This window comes from Varanus komodoensis, unplaced genomic scaffold (genome assembly GCF_004798865.1).
Source record: "Varanus komodoensis strain SLA01 unplaced genomic scaffold, ASM479886v1 scaffold81, whole genome shotgun sequence".
In the NCBI taxonomy this organism is placed as follows: Eukaryota; Metazoa; Chordata; class Lepidosauria; order Squamata; family Varanidae; genus Varanus; species Varanus komodoensis.
The window spans coordinates 2,066,760-2,082,205 of NW_025336495.1; the positions used below are offsets into that span (position 1 = coordinate 2,066,760).

Here is a 15,446-nt window from a genome sequence, read left to right on the forward strand (position 1 = left end):
GATCGACTCAGGACGGGTGGACTCAAGACAAGACGGATCGACTCAGGACGGGTGGACTCAAGACAAGACGGATCGACTCAGGACGGGGGGACTCAAGACAAGACGGATCGACTCAGGACGGGTGGACTCAAGACAAGACGGATCGACTCAGGACAGGTGGATTCAAGACAAGACGGATCGACTCAGGACAGGTGGACTGAAGACAAGAGGGATCGACTCAGGACAGGTGGATTCAAGACAAGACGGATCGACTCAGGACGGGTGGACTCAAGACAAGACGGATCGACTCAGGACGGGTGGACTCAAGACAAGCCGGATCGACTCAGGACAGGTGGATTCAAGATAAGACGGATCGATTTGAGGTGAATCGATTTGAGATAAGATGAATCAATTCAAGCCGAATGAGTTCAAGACAAGACAAGTTGATTTGCGTCGAGTAGTTTCAAGAGAAGATGAGTTGATTCGGAATGGATTCAAGGCAAGCCAAGTCGATTCATGATGAATTGATACAAGATAAAGACGAATTGATTCAAGACAAGACTACTCAATTTGAGCCAAGTAAATGCAAGACAAGACAAATTGCTTCAAGCTGAATGGATTCAAAACAAGATGAATCTGTTCAATCAAGACAAATCAATCTGAACCAAATGGATTCAAGACCAGATGAATCAATTCATGAGGAATGGATTCAAGATAAGACAAATTAATTCAAGACGACTCAATTCAGGACCTCAGCCAATGTGTCTTTTACTGCAATATATATTTTTTTGACTTGGGTGCACCACTGAGGGCGTTTTTGCTGTGACCACATTTTTCCCTGGTGCTCGCAGTTCAAACTTAGAAACACCATTCGAACTGCCCAGCGATCTCATCTCAACTTGCGTTCGAACTCTGGACCGTTCGAAGTCCGAGTCCTGCGGTGCGGCCAGTTCCTGCCCTGCTCCAGTGGACGGTCCCGCTGTGACAGAAGGTGACTGCCAGGTGAGCCACTTTGCAGGACAGGTGCGGAAACTCAGGCCAAAGGGCCAACCCCGCGACGGCCCCTTCCCTTCCCTTCCCTTCCCTTCCCTTCCCTTCCCTTCCCTTGGGGTCTTGCGGTTCCCGTGCCATTTTCACCCGTCCCGAAAGGAGGAAATGCTCTCCAAATGAGCTTTCGATCACAATGTCCTGGCCTTGGGCTTGGCCCCACCCCTTTGCTTGTGGCCCCTCCCATCGCAGGCCCGGCCCCCAGGGTGCCTCCAAACCTGCATTCAGCCCACAAGAGGCTCGGCAGCCCCGCTGTGGCATCGCCCCCTAGGCAGTGCTTCCCTGCCCCCCCCACATCTCTGCCCAAGGCCCCAGGGCAGGCTTTCCCAGCTCTGGGCCTTGGTGTCAGCTGCCCCACAGCCACAGGCATGCTGGGCTAGGCTGCCCGAGAGGGCAGGGGTCTCCCAGGACTACGGAGTAAGACAGAACAATATTTTGGAATAAGTGGAAAATCTATTTCCCTTGAAAGCAGTTCTTGTGAATTGTGGGGTTAAAGAAATGGGATAACTCGACCTCGTGCTCTCGAGGTGTTTGTGGACTACAACCCCCATCATCTCCCACCAGCATGGACAGCAGCATGTTAGGACAGTTGGGCATAAACCTTTGGATTGAAAGTTACTGATGCAGACCTGGCCGAACTGCAAGATTTACATGTGCGAGAAGACCTACTCATGGAAGTGCAGCGGCACGGATCGTGTTTGTCCAGGTAGTGCTCCAGGGTGTCCCATCCACCACCCACGCGGACCATCACGTGATTCCGCAGGATCTGGAACAAGCAAGAGTCAGAGGTGAGTGAAAGGCACCCACTGAACTATTCCACAAAGCACTTCGTGCCCCGGTTTGCTTTTCTCCTCTTCCCTCCAAATCCCCTTTCCTTTTATGTCATGACTTTTATCTTGGAAGCCGGCAGGCATGACTTGCCTTGTTTACTGGCAACCTTTTTTGCGAGAGCAAGCCTTTATTTATTATTTATTTATTATTTATTAAATAAATACTTTATTTATTATTTATTAAAAGAGCAATCCTTTATTTATTATTAATTTATAATTGATTTGGGTATTTTTACCCTATCCAATATGTTGCAGGTCTCTGGACGGTTTACAAGTCAAAATCCAATAAATACATATAATCCCAAATAATACAAAATAATCCACTGATGAGCATAAAACATAGTTAAAATATTAAACATTAAAATTACAGAAAAATAAAAAGGTCTTGACCTGGCGCTGAAAAGCATATAATGTCGGTGCCAGGCGGAACTCTCTAGGGAGCGCATTTCATAGGCGGGAGCCACCACAGAGAAGGCCCTGCTCCGGGTATGTTCTCTCCTAACCTCCTTCAAGGAAGTTCCCGGAGTTCTGCTGCAGACCTTAAGGGGCGGGTGGCCATGTAGGGAAAGACGTTCCTTTAGGTATCCAGGTCCCAAGCCGTTTTTTGTTCTGGTTGAAGTTGGGTAAAAATGCACCAATTAAATTATCCCCACACGTGACTGTGAGAGTGAAAAAGCCAGAGCAACTTTCTCTTTTGAACACAAAGAGAAATAACTTCTGGAAGGGGCAAGAATGTGGCAAGAGTATTAGCACGGATAATCCAAATTCAAGGAGGGTGGAGTGATTTATCATCCATCATTACTCATGAATGCTCAGGTAAGCGCCATGTGTAGGAGCAGTCTAGCTTTGTCTGTGAGTGACTGGCCTCTGGGGGGGGGGAACAAGACGGTGGCCCTTTGATTTACCCATATTTATTTATTTAAAACCTGATGAATTAGTTTTGCATTAGCTGTGAGGTGCCATCAAGGTGCCTCCAACGTACAGGGAACCCGTGAAAGGAGCCCTCCAAAAGGAGCGTCCACCAGTGTCAGCTCAGCTCTTGCAGACCCGAGCCTGCGTCTTCCCTAACGGAGTCGATCTATCTCGTATTTGGCCCTCCTTTTCTTCTGGCTTTTGCATAGTCACATTAAAAACCTGCAGAAGGACCCTGTACAAGTCTTCTTCTCGGGGAAAAGGAAGGGACTCCCAGGTGAGGGCAGAGGGCTGCAGCCGCAGAAGGTCCTGGCCCCGTCCTTCCCACGCCAAACCCTACCCCATTCCGCAGGGCCTCCGGAGGCCCATTTTCGGGGCTTCCGGAGAGGCCGGGACGCCCGCCACCGGCCCTGCCAGCGCAGCGGATCCAGCCCCGGGCCGGCGGCCTTGTCGTGTCATCCGGGCACGTCTAGCCAGAAGCGCACCGCACTGCAGTCAGTGGCGCTCGTTCCCAGGTGGGCTTTTCCCAAAACAAGAAGAGCACGGGGTCACTCACCCGGACAAAGATGTGTGTGCTGGAGTCCCCCACACGGTATTTTCCTTCCGACACTTTGATCATGGAAAACTGGACTGGGCAGGTGCAACGGCTGATGAGGTGTTGGACCTTAATGGGATTGCAAGGATCATAATCAGAACGACGTCAGCCACATGGCAGAGTGGGGAGAGGGTCAGAATAGGACTGGGGAGAGCAGGGCTCCAGTCCCCCCTCCGCCATGAAACTCGCCAGCTGGCCTTGAGCCAGTCGTTCACCCTCAGCCTAACCTAATTGCAGGTGAGGACAAAATGGGAATAAAGAGGAGGGTGGAAACCCAAGGCAGGAGAAAAGGTGGGGCATGAATAGGATGATGACATTAACCATTCGGATGTAACTCTGTTAAAGACCTTATTTTATTTATTTTATTTTATTTTAAACACTATTTTAATTGTTAAGGTTTATTTGTTGATTTTAAACCAGGCTGTTACCACTATTTTATTTTATGTATTTTATTTATTCTATGAATTTTTTTTTGTATTTATACACGGGATTTTAATGATTGGAAGCCGCCCCGAGGCTTATGCGATGGGGGCGGCATATAAGCTGTCTAAATAAAGAAAGAAAGAAATCTTGAAGATGAGAGCGATGAAAGATACTGGGCTTTGCCCCAAACAAAAAAGATCTGGGTCTCAGGCCCCTAGGGGAAAATGTGCATATTTGTGATGCTAATTTCCGTAGGTTCAGAAGTCTCTCTGTGAGTCTTTAAGGGGCCAAGGCTCCAAAGGATGCCCCCTTTTTAGAAGGGATGCTCTGATTTCAGGAAAAAGGCTCAGCAGAAAGACGCAGGGGGGCAGCAGGAGGTGGAGCTGCCGGGGGCAAAAAGCTGCCTTGTCCAGGGCCCCAGGTTGTTCTTTCAGCAGGTGCTCCAGTTAGCTCCCAGAAATCCCGGGCCCCAAATGATGTGGGTCTGCTGCCCCAGGGTTAGGGCCGCCCTTTCCTTGCGGTGTGCTCGGGCTGTGCGGGAGTTGGGGGGGACACTCGCTCACCCCTCCCAGGTGGATGCAAAGCGGATGCAGAGTTTTCCGAAACGTCCCTATGCCAATTTGGATCTATTGTTCAAGTTTGGAAAGGATGGAAATTGGGAAAAGCAACACAGTATCTGCCACTCTGATGTGCCGGGCGGCAACCTGGCAAGTCCAGATGCTCACAGGTATTGCTGGGCAACCTATTTAATATAGCCACAGGCAGTGCAATGCAGTGGTTAGAGCTGCAACGGACTGCAACGGTGGAGACACCATGGGCGCCCGTGCCTCCCTTTTCAGTCTAACCTTCCATAGGACTGAGCCTTTCAGAAAGGAAAACCCAGAGGCCAGACATTTCCTAGGAAACCTGAATTTCTTTTACATTAAACCGTTTTTAATATTGGGATTTCTTTTATTGACCTGCTCCACAACAAAAGATTTTTTCTTCCAAATGTCATCTTTGACTCACTTAATGTTTACTGGGAGCTGATCGGAAACAAATTACTGTTAAACAGCCGCATACAAATGCACTAAATTATTCTTTCTTTTGCTTACTGAATGTATACCCTGCCTTATCCGGGCTTTTTTTTCTCTGTAAGCTTACGAAAAACCTGGCCCTCTTTCTCCTTCGGCTGCATTTCGACTGGACAGCCATCCAGGCCGAAAACATTTTCACTGAGAAAAGGGTCCTCTGCGCAGCGGGGCGCAGGGTCGGTTTGCGGGCTGGTGGGGAGCGAGCCTCTTGCAGGCACCCCTCCCGGCCAAAGGGCCTCAGCCTCAAGGACCCCCCGGACGAGCCAGCGAGGCCTCAAAGTTGCAAGGGCAGATGCTTGGCCTTGCTGTCCTTCCTCCGCAGCAGGAGGCGTGGAATGGCTCTTGTGCTTACAGGAGGGCCGTGGCAGTGAGGAGTAGTGGCTAGAGCACCGGGCTGGGACACGGGAGGCCCTGGATAACACTCCCCTCGGCCACGGAGCTCCTCGGCACGCTCCGCTCTCGGCCTGGCCTGCCTCGCAGGGTTGCCGGGAGGAATAAAAGGGAGAGGAGGCGCCCGCGCCTGTGCCCCGAGCCGTCGACGCGCGGGTGCGCACACACGTGCCTCCTCCTCCGCGCAAGTCCCCTCGGGGCGGAGGCTCCGCGCTCCGGCCCCTCTCGGGCTCGGCTCCCGGCTGGCCGAGGCGGGCGCAGCGGGAGGGCGCCGCCCGGGCCACCGCGCCTCCGGCGGCCTGAGGATGCCGCGCAGCGGGTCTTCCCCGCCGCAGGGAAGGGAAGGCGAGGCGAGGCGAGGCGAGGCGAGGCGTACTATCTGGTCGAGGTTCCCGAGGCCGGCGGGCTCGCCCCGGGGCTGGCGGAGGGGGCTCTCCTCGGGAGGCAGGCGCAGGTCTTCGCGGATCTCCGCCTCGATCTCCTGCTCCATCCGGACGAGGCAGGGCGCGCGCACGCCGAAGCGGGAGGCGCGCCGCGCCAGCTCCAGCAGGCACAGCACGACGTTCCTCTGGTTCTTGCGCAGCACCAGGTCCTCCGTCTCGAACATCACGGCCTCTGCGGGACACGGAGCGCGTTGACCTGCGGAACTCGCTGCCGCGGGACGAGGCGGCCGCCGCCGGGCTGGGCTTGCGGGGGGAGAGGGACGGGCCCCCGAGGGAGGCGGTGCCCCGCGGCTGGCCGCCCCCTCGCCCTCCGCCCACCCGCCCTGCTGGAGGGGTCCTGCGGGCAGCACGGAAAGCTGGACTGGGGGACCTGGGCCTGATCCGGCTGCGCTGTCCGGATGGCCTGGTGCTCTGGCCGCAGAGCATGGGGCTGGGGCTGGGCAGGAGGGGCGTGAGACCAAGCGGCCGAGCAAGGCAGGCAGCACGGCCCATATCGGGTGGGTCTGCTTGGCGAGCCTCCCCCCCCCCGCAGGGGCCCGGTGCCCCCCCACCACCTTGGGAGGCCATTCTGCAAGGCGGCAGCAGGCCCCTTCTTGGGCATCTCCTGCCCCTCCAGGGCGACCCCGGACCAGAGGCCCCAGGGCATCCCTTCCTCTTCATCGCTGCAGTCGGCCTGCTGCAGGCTGGAGCAAGAGGCCCGTCCCTGGAGGAGGTGGGACGGGCAGGCCCCCTTGCCTGCCAGATTTCTGCCTGCCAGGCCAGCAAGGAAGCAGCCCCCAACGATGAAGAAGTGGGCGAGGAACAAAGCAGTGGGTGACCCCCCCCCAGCAAGAAGCCCCCTGAATGATGGAGCCTAGTGAGGAGGGCTTGCCCACACACCCTCCCCCACCTCAGGCTGGTGCTGCATGGCCTCCAAGTTATGGAGTTACAGCCAGGTTATTTTGGTAATGCTTGCGCAGCTCGCAAACTTGTTTATCCCTCCCTGCCACCAGGAGGGCAACAAACCCCCCATGAAAACTCCAGCCATTTTTTGCCCTTTCCATGGCATGCAAAATTGCTTTGCCTAAATTGCTCTCGTGAGCAGGGAGAAGCACGGCAGGTGAGCTGCCCAGTGTGAGCCTCCACTTTGCTGGCTGCTGCCCTCGCATGAGAAGATACACAGCCAGGCAGTGCAGCCAGACACGCGCTCCCTTTTCAATCTAGACACCAAGCCTGGGTTTGCCATGCTTCAACATATAGGCAGAACCCAGCAGAAGCGTTTAGTCCCAGTTTCACCAACCAGTTGTGCTGAGGCACAGCTTTCATTATCCCTCTCCACTGTCCATGCAGGCTGGGGCTGATAGGAGCTGAAGTCCAATAGCATCTCAAGGGTGCCAGATTGTGGAAGGGTCTCCAAGCCCCTGGTCACCCAGGGAAGGGGAACAAAATCTGGATGGGAGACTCAGTGGCGCCCCTGCAGCCACCCAGGCCTCGGGGGCCTCGCGACACGCGCGGCTAAGATTGTGTACATGCACCTATTTATACTGTATTTCTTTTCTTGTTCTGGTGACTGTCTGAAATTTTGTCCTGCAAAATATCTACTGGGTTCCCCCAGTAAAATTGCTCTATCTGACATGAGAAAAGATCTGGTAAGGCAAAGAGTCCATCTTCCAATTAATAATTTTCAGTCATGATGCTATGCAAATATAGGCAGAAGTCCTACAATCCTAGGCATGCTTAGACAGAAAAAATCCCATCATCCCGAGAAAGTTTAGACAGAAAAAAGTCCTATAATCTTGTGCAGGTTTAGGCAGAAAAAAGATCGGACAAACTTAGACAGTATTTCTTTAAATGAAAGCTGCAGTCCAGTGACATCTGGAAACAACATCTGGAAGGCAACAGGCTTGTCACCCATACCCTGGCCCATATAGTTTTTGTATATATACCAAAGACGTTATCTTTACCTAATTACATAGGTATAGAGAGTCCGTTTGGGGTGCCAGACTGGGGCTCAGGTAATCCAGGTCCTAAAGCCCACTTTGCCTGGAGGTCCCTGGACCGCAGTTGGCCAATCCCTGACCCTCGGCCTAGCCTACCTCACCGGGTTATTGAGAGGATAAAACAGGGAGGAAGGGGCCACCATCTTGGATTTTTGCAAAAGGGAGGCTGTATATGGAGTCATAGAAGAAACTTCATCTTTTCCTGCTTAGCTGTGTCTCCCATTTGCCCTTCCTTCTGCTGTTTGTCTTTTTCAGATGTAAGCTCCTTGGGGCAGGGAGCTGTTTTTGCACAGGTGGGGTCACAATTCTACACGCGATTCAAATCTGTGTACCTTTGATATTCATCTCCTTCCGGCACCACTGAATAAAGTTGGACACGTTATCCCGGGCTTGGAACGTCCCGGGCTCTGCGAAGTCATTGCAGGTCACCTCGCAGGTGGGCAGCGGCATCTTCCTGGCCAGACCCGGGAACGCCTGGCCGAAGTCCCTGGCCACACGGGAGATGCTGTTGGCGTGGTGGCACAGCACCGTGCCCGTCTCCAGCACCTCCAGAAAGGAGGCCACGTTGATCTCTAGGCCATAGAGGTCCTTCAGCCACTCGGCAAGGTCTTCCTTCATAGCATAGAGGTACTGCTCGCTTGATCTGTACGGACGGATGCTTTTTGTGGCTGCTTCTTGGATTGCTGACATCTTCCCAGAAAGGAACCCACACTCTTCAAAAGCGGCCAGAGTTGCATTTAAAATCCCACGGAATCTGCCCAGTACTTCTGCCAAGGAGCCAAATGCCAGTGTTCGTAAAGCGTCTTAGCCCTTGCCTCCTGCCACCCTGGTCTCCAGCAGCTCTCTCGGGATCACAGAAGGCATGGATGCGTTTGCTCCCCGAAGCCAGAGGTCGCTCTGGTTCTACTGGCAGCTTTCTGGAGGATCTGGCATGGACCAGCCAGGATTTTCTGACTCCGGTTGTGCCATGATAGCCGCAAAACAATTCCTTCCTGCCCTAATTCTCCACTGCACAGAAGAAAGTGTCAGGTAACCTGGAGCGAGGGTTTTTAGAGGACGACTGTTGACCTCCATTCAGGTTCTGTCACTCCAGAGCAATCCCCGGGTTCAGCATCGTCCACCGCACTCCGGTTGGCGGCTCTTGGGGCAGTAGTAAAACCAAAACCAAGAAATGCCCCGCTGACTCCCTGAGCCCACCCGGTCCTTACAGCGTGGTCAGATCATCTAGCACAGAGAGTCATTGGGAGCCTGCGGCTTTGAGACCTCCAGAGACGCTGTCCACCGCGTGGCCTGGCTGTCCTCATCCGTCACGCTGGCTGTCAGCTACTTGACGGAACCTGCCCTGCGGGACGCCTGCATCTCCCACGTCCGCCTCGCGACACAGTTCTGCTTCCCCCGGAACCACGGGCTGCAGACACCTGCCAAGGCACAAAATGATAATTGTCCGGACCGGGGGAGAGGGATTCTCCACCTCAGGGCCTGGCCGATGTTTTGCTCTGTTTTGTTGTGTTTCCTCGTCTAGGTCCTGCTCGCTTCTCCTTGGAGACAGGCGCTCTGCACAAAACACTCCCTATTAACTCTGCTAGATCAAATGTCTGAACGACTTCTTTATCAGCCTGAGCAAATGAGATCGGGTGAATGCAGAAGGCGGGGACAAGAGCTGTCTGGAAATGCGGGAGGCAGAGAATCATGTCTGTTTATCCAGTGGCAGCATTTTCTGGTGCTTTTCAGCCAAAAGGTGGCTCCCAGGACAGCTTACACAGATTAAGAATCGCAGCCCCTGCCTGGAGGCTTGCAATTTAAAAGGCACATCACAAAAGGAAAATTGGCTGGGATGGAGAAGGAAAAACCCTCCAGTGCTAAGTTTTAGTTTGGAAATGTTTTCTGTTTCAGCAACATTTGTAAGATATGGCATCCAGATGTTTGCCTTCCAAGAGGCCCATTTTCAGCAAGTTTGGGTCAATAGAATCGACAAGAGGATCACTATTTCCCACTTCCTAGGGTTATATGAGAAAGTCATTTCAGCTTGTCATTGCTCAGAATTCTCCCAGTGTGCACTGGACACAAACCCATGCAGTCTGCAGTCCTATATAGTACATTTCCAAGCTTGGGGCATGGCATGTGGACCACAGAGTCCTTGAAAATGTATGTGTTGGGGAAAATATCCATGAAAAGTGCATCCAGCTGAAAACCACAAGCAAGCACACTTTGATGCGTTCATTGTGGAGACGGACAGACATGCACACATTTTGCATACAAAAGGAAAAAAGGGTGAATGCTAAGGTGGAGTTCGGAACATGTTGGTGGACTTGTGGGTGCAGCTCATTCTTGTAGCTCAGCCACTTCCCACGCAATAAGATTCTCGAAGTGTCAGCCTGTGAGGAGTGATATCCAAGGACACTGAACCACAACCCCCCCCCCCCCCGGTTCACTGCCATACAAATAAAAGTTCTGGGACCTTTATTCACCTTCTTCCCCTTGCTGGGTTGATTGAGGTTAACTGAAGGGTCCTGGAATGGAACTTGGAACAAAAGAATATGCGACTTGGCCTTGTTCCTGTGGATCTGAAATGTGGGAAGGGGTTTTCTGGGGGCCAAAGTGATGATGATGATGATGCATATAATATTAGTATCAATATATTAAGAATTTGTAATTATTCATGCTTTCAATAAGGAATAATTGCTAACATTTAATGATTGATTGATTGATTGATTGATAACAATATTTTCATTTCTGTAATGCCCAATAGCCAAAATTCTCTGGGCAGTTCACAACAATTCTTAAAATTACAAAAACGCAAATACAGGGAACAAATGACAACATGGCATTTCCTAGCACAACACAAGAAGAGAGGCGCTGCAGGGCAGTGGCGGACATGGGCCAGGCACAGACACTCAGCCAAGCCTACCCCACAGGGTTGTTGTGGGGATAAGACTGAGAGCAGGAGGATGAGGAGTTAAGCCACTTTGAGTTCTTTAAAACGAAAAAGAAAAAAGGGGGGCGGGATTTCCATGCGCAAAGTAGGAAGTCATGTATCCTGAATGGAGGCAGCCCCAGGTGCCTTCCAGATGTTCTTGGGGAGGGCAGTGTCTCCACACCCCCCCCCCACCCAGTGCCGGCTGCAGGAGCCTCGTGCTGACGTCACAATGGTTGCTTGGGGGCCCTCCACTCCAGCTGGACAGCGGGATAGTGGGCCCTCGTCTGGTGAGTCTTGGGGATCTGCTGGGAAAGGGGGACCCCCAGTCCCCAATTCACTGAAATCGGTGTTAACACGGAGTACCTGATGGGGGCCACAAACGCCCCCGAGCAACAGAGCTCGAATCCAGCCTTGGCCAACTCAGGGCTGGAGGTGGGCAGTCTGGAAGCTTCCGGGTCATGGGGAGATGGTCAACCCAGAGACAGAACGTCCCGCCCAACGCCTCCTCCTCACAGCCTCACCCCAAGTCCCCCGGATGCTCATGGCGTTGCGGCTTCCAGGCTTCTGTGCCACTCCTCACCTGAGCACAAAGGGTTAAAGGGCCCTCCTACAGCTTGGGTCAAGGCAGCAAGAGCCTTGGGCAAAATAGGTTGGCGCCACCCCGCCTGCCTTTGGCCATCGCTGGCACCCAAAAGGCATGTCGTGAGCGGAGCCGGGGGTAAGACTAGATGGCCCAGGAGGCCCCTTCCGACTCATTCCCTCCCTTCCTTCCTTCCTTCCTTCCTTCCTTCCTTCCTTCGTTTACAGTATTTTTACCCCATCTTTAACAACGGCTCAGGACAGCTTGCAGCATAGTTAAACATAACAATAAGTAAGTAGAACCAATACATCAAACATAATGAAATAAGATAAAATGTGACTAAGCATGATCATTAAAAACTAGTTAAAATGTTTAAGTATTAAAATGCCAGACGAATAAAATGGTTTTTACCTGGCGCTGAAAGGAATATAATGTTGGTGCCGGGCAAAACTCCCCGGGGAGCACATTCCATAATAGTTGGGGTGCCACCCTTAAGGCCTAGAGAGTTTCTGCACCCCTGGCATGGACATCGCTTAGCTCCCTGGTCCAAAGCTTTAAATCATCACGAATCCGTGAGCCACAGATTCAGGGCGCAGGAGGGCAGGGGAGCGAGAGGAGGAGATGGGAAGGGCTTCCACACCCAGCAGACCCAACGGGGAATCGGACTCTGCAAGCTGCAATGGAGGGCGGAGGTGCCCCCAGGGGGATCTGGCACATTCACAGCAGAGGCAGCTGCACCTGCTACACCAGCACTGGGGACAAACGGACGGCATCTTGCAGCCTTTCCCCACCTGGAGCGTCCCAGTCATGGCCACACCCCTCGTTCCCATCCAGCATGGGCTGGGAATGAGGGGTGCTGCAGTCCAGCTAAGATCAAAGAGACAAGGTGGGAAAGGCTGGGCTATTGCCCCGGACAGGAACATAGAAAGATAGAAACAGAGCGAGTCAGAAGGGGTCTCCCGGGCCATCTAGTCTGACCCCCGGCTCCAGCCGGCTCCACTCACGACATGCCCACCATGTGGACGTCCAGCCTGTCCCTGAACACCCGCACCGATGGGGCCTCAGCCACCTCCCGGGGAAGCCCATTCCGCACCCTCGGGGTCCTGACGGTCAGCAAGTGCTTCCTGGCATCTACCCTGAGTCTCGGTTCCCTGAGCTTTGCTGCCCTGGAGCGCGTCCTGCCTTCCTCCACAGGGCAAAGCAGGCCTCGACTCAGTAGCATCGGTCATGGGACTACTGAGCCACCTTGCTCTCTTGAGAGCGGCGTCTCACCCCAGGAAGGCAACCCTAACCTCCTTTTTGCAGAGAGCGGAAGAATGCAAGCAGAGGGGTCAGGCCCCATCCACCAACCAGCTTTGGATGTTTATATCTGCCGTGAGCAGACCGTTGATCAAGCCACTGGGTCTTCTTTGGCTGTTCGGGACCAACCCCTCCCAACAAGCACAGGTAGCTCCCAGGTGACAGGAGAGGCCATGAGGACTGAAGCTCAGCAAAGAAGGAGTCGAGGAATTGTGAGGGGGCCCTCCTGCTAAGAAAAAATTCTCGGTGCTTCGGCCCGGTCAGCTCTGGTTCCACTATGCCACAGCCACCAAATGACTGTCACAGAAGAGAAGAAGACGGAAGCTTAGTTTCTTAGCCTTTCCTGTGATGACCATCCCGTTAAAAAATTGTTTTGCCCAGGTCTGAAATGACTTCCAATGTCCCAAAGCAGACCAGACGGGGATGAGACTGAGCTGGAGGGAAATCACCACCCAGGCCCCGAAATGGAGAATGAAGAGCCAGAGGCTGCTGCAGAAGAACCCAGTTCCAGCCCTTCCGCTGGGCTTCAGGCGTCAAGCATGGAGCAGGCCCAGAAGCAAGGCAGCTGGCTTTGGGGCTGGCTCCCTTTCCCGCTTCTCTCAGGACTGACCTGGCTGGGAGACAGGTAGCACAGCTAGGAGATGCTCTTTACAACCAAGCCTCTCTCACGTGAGGTGGGAAAATCTGAGCCCTATTTCTTATGGGATGATCGAGCTGGAAGGGTCTCCAAAGGCCATCCAGTCCAACCCCCAGCTTCTGGAGGAAATCTCCAACAGATGGCTTTGCCTCCGTGGTAATTGGCTCCACCATGAGCTGCTCTGAATGTCAGGAAGTCCTTTCTGCCCTTCTCCACAGCACTGCACCCCAGAGCCCTCCCCAGCCAGCTTGCGCCACCAGATGGCAGGAAAGACTCAGAGCGGTCCAAGAAATTGGCTGAGAGTGGCCGTCATTTCTCTTCCACCCCTTTCCATGGTGTGGTGCCTCCATTAAATCCCAGAAATGCTTGTAACAGCCCGATAATGCAGTGTCCCGCAATGTTCCCATGCCATCTTCTGAGAACGTAAGAGCCCCAAGGCTGGATTGGACCCAGGGCCCATCAAGACCAGCATCTGTTCACACAGTAGCCAGCCAGCCACCCATGTTCCCCAGCAAATGATGGCCACAGGCATTCTGCCTTTGACACTGTAGGTGGCCTGTGGCCATCTGGACTGGCGGCCACAGATGGCTTTCTCCTCCATGAGTGAGGAGGGACTCTTAGGGGTTGGCCCCAGATCTTCCATCGGGGTCCCGCCCGATCCCCTTGCCAAAAAAAATGCCCAAGGGACTTGAAGATCCCTGCTGCATCAGATCCCCCGGCCACAGGTGATTTGGGGCTCACATGAGCTTCACCCCCCCAATTGTTCTCCCTGAGTTTTTCCCCCAAATCAAATTCTTCCCTCGTTCCCTGTCCATAATCCCTTTCAACGAATAGGGGCATACTTACGACACCCCTTTAAGGACTCACACACAGAGGGAGACACAAGACGAATCTTGGCGGCGTTTTTGGCCCTGTGGGCCTGAATCTTTTCAGAGCCCGCCACAACCACTGCCTGGACGTGCCTTGTCGCCTTTTAAAGCCATCCAAACCGGAGGCCGACGCTACATTTTGCGGCTGCAAATTCCCAGGCTTTATTTTGCCCGCCCTTCATCCTGAATTTCTCACCCATCAGCCTCTCGGGTTGCTTCCATGTTATGAGAGAGGCCGAAAGTCTCTATTGCACGCCGTGCATTGTTTTTGGGTGCCACACACCTGTCTCACGGCTGCCTCCAGGCGCTAAGTTAACTATCCCAGGCATTGCAACGGTTTCTCTTAGTGTAGGCGCTGCAGCCCGTGGATCGTTCCGTTGCCCTTCTTTCCCCGTTTCTGTCCACATTGACAATATCTGCTTTAATGAGTGGTGATCAGCACCCCACACAATATTCCAGGCGCAATCACAGCGTGCGTCAGGCTCTTCTTATTGCCCGTTCCTTTCCTAACGGTGGAATTAGGAAGCCTGGAGATGCGGGCCTGGAGGAGCAGCCAGCGACCAGCAGTGAGGCCTTTTGGACAGGCTGGGGGCTGCCGTGAGGCCGGAGGAGCGCACCAAACACCCCCTCGGGTGCTTGAAGATGCTGCCGCAGTACCAGCACTGAGGACGATTTAACTGGCAGCCCACGGAGAGAGAAGGGGAATGGATACCCTTTTGCCTCAGGAAGCCAAGTGTCTGGTCCTCAGTGCGGCACCTTGCGAAATGGCTGACATTCTGAACTGGCACAGACCACATGTGGGTGCTCGGTTCATAATCCAAATGGAACATGTCGGACAAAAAAAAATGCGTTCTGAAACAGGTAGAGTCAAATGTTGGCCGTGCCAGTAAAAAGCCCCCAACCTTAGTTAAACTTTCCTTTCCGAGCAGGGCTGTTGCACTGCAGGCCTGTGGGACACGGGAAGGTCCCATTCCCGTCACAGCTGCACCATTTTCCCACGATGGCTTGGTGGCTTCCCGACTTTTGTGCAGGCAAAGGTCTCCTAAAAATTCTAAAAAGCCTCCGCTCCTGGCAGGAGAAGCTTTGTTGCAAGGTGATGACTTGGGAGTCCTCTGACCTCGCCCCTTTCTCCTTGAGCCACTCCCACCCCAGAATGCGGCCCCCCGGGGCTTCTCTGAAATGGGGAGCAGCCCTTGGAAGAGGCCGCTTCCCCACCCCTGTTTTAGAGCAAGTTTCATTGCCTGTCTCCCTTTGCTTCTCAGGAATAGGACCCCGCAAGAGCTGGCTTGCTGCCAGCTGGAGAGGAAAAGATCTTCCAACAGGATGTGCCCAGAATGTGAAATTACTTTCTGCAAAACATGTGGAACGTTACATTACAGCCAGGGCTTCATTGAGCATGGACTCCTGGGCCACAGCACTGAAAGCCTGCCAGAACTTCTGAGTCCAACACAGAGCACAAGCAAGACACAATGA

At 53.5% G+C, this 15,446-nt stretch overlaps 2 protein-coding genes across 2 annotated transcripts in view; one reads left to right on the plus strand and one right to left on the minus strand.

Moving 5' to 3' along the window:
* The window catches only part of GAS2L2 (growth arrest specific 2 like 2), a 12,579-nt gene extending 4,212 nt beyond the window's left edge, over positions 1-8,367 (minus strand). The window contains exons 1-4 of the mRNA XM_044456099.1: positions 8,004-8,367; positions 5,626-5,864; positions 3,325-3,432; positions 1,696-1,792 (exon numbers count right to left, since the gene is read on the minus strand). Of these exons, the coding sequence (XP_044312034.1) occupies positions 1,696-1,792; positions 3,325-3,432; positions 5,626-5,864; positions 8,004-8,361 (802 nt within the window). The 5' untranslated portion in view covers positions 8,362-8,367. The remainder of the gene's footprint in view (positions 1-1,695; positions 1,793-3,324; positions 3,433-5,625; positions 5,865-8,003) is intronic.
* Positions 8,368-12,931: 4,564 nt separating this feature from the next.
* CUNH17orf50 (chromosome unknown C17orf50 homolog) lies at positions 12,932-15,446 on the plus strand. Its single transcript, XM_044456100.1, has 2 exons — positions 12,932-13,092; positions 15,236-15,446. Exons 1-2 carry the CDS (start codon positions 12,932-12,934, stop codon positions 15,444-15,446), a joined length of 372 nt encoding a protein of 123 aa, XP_044312035.1.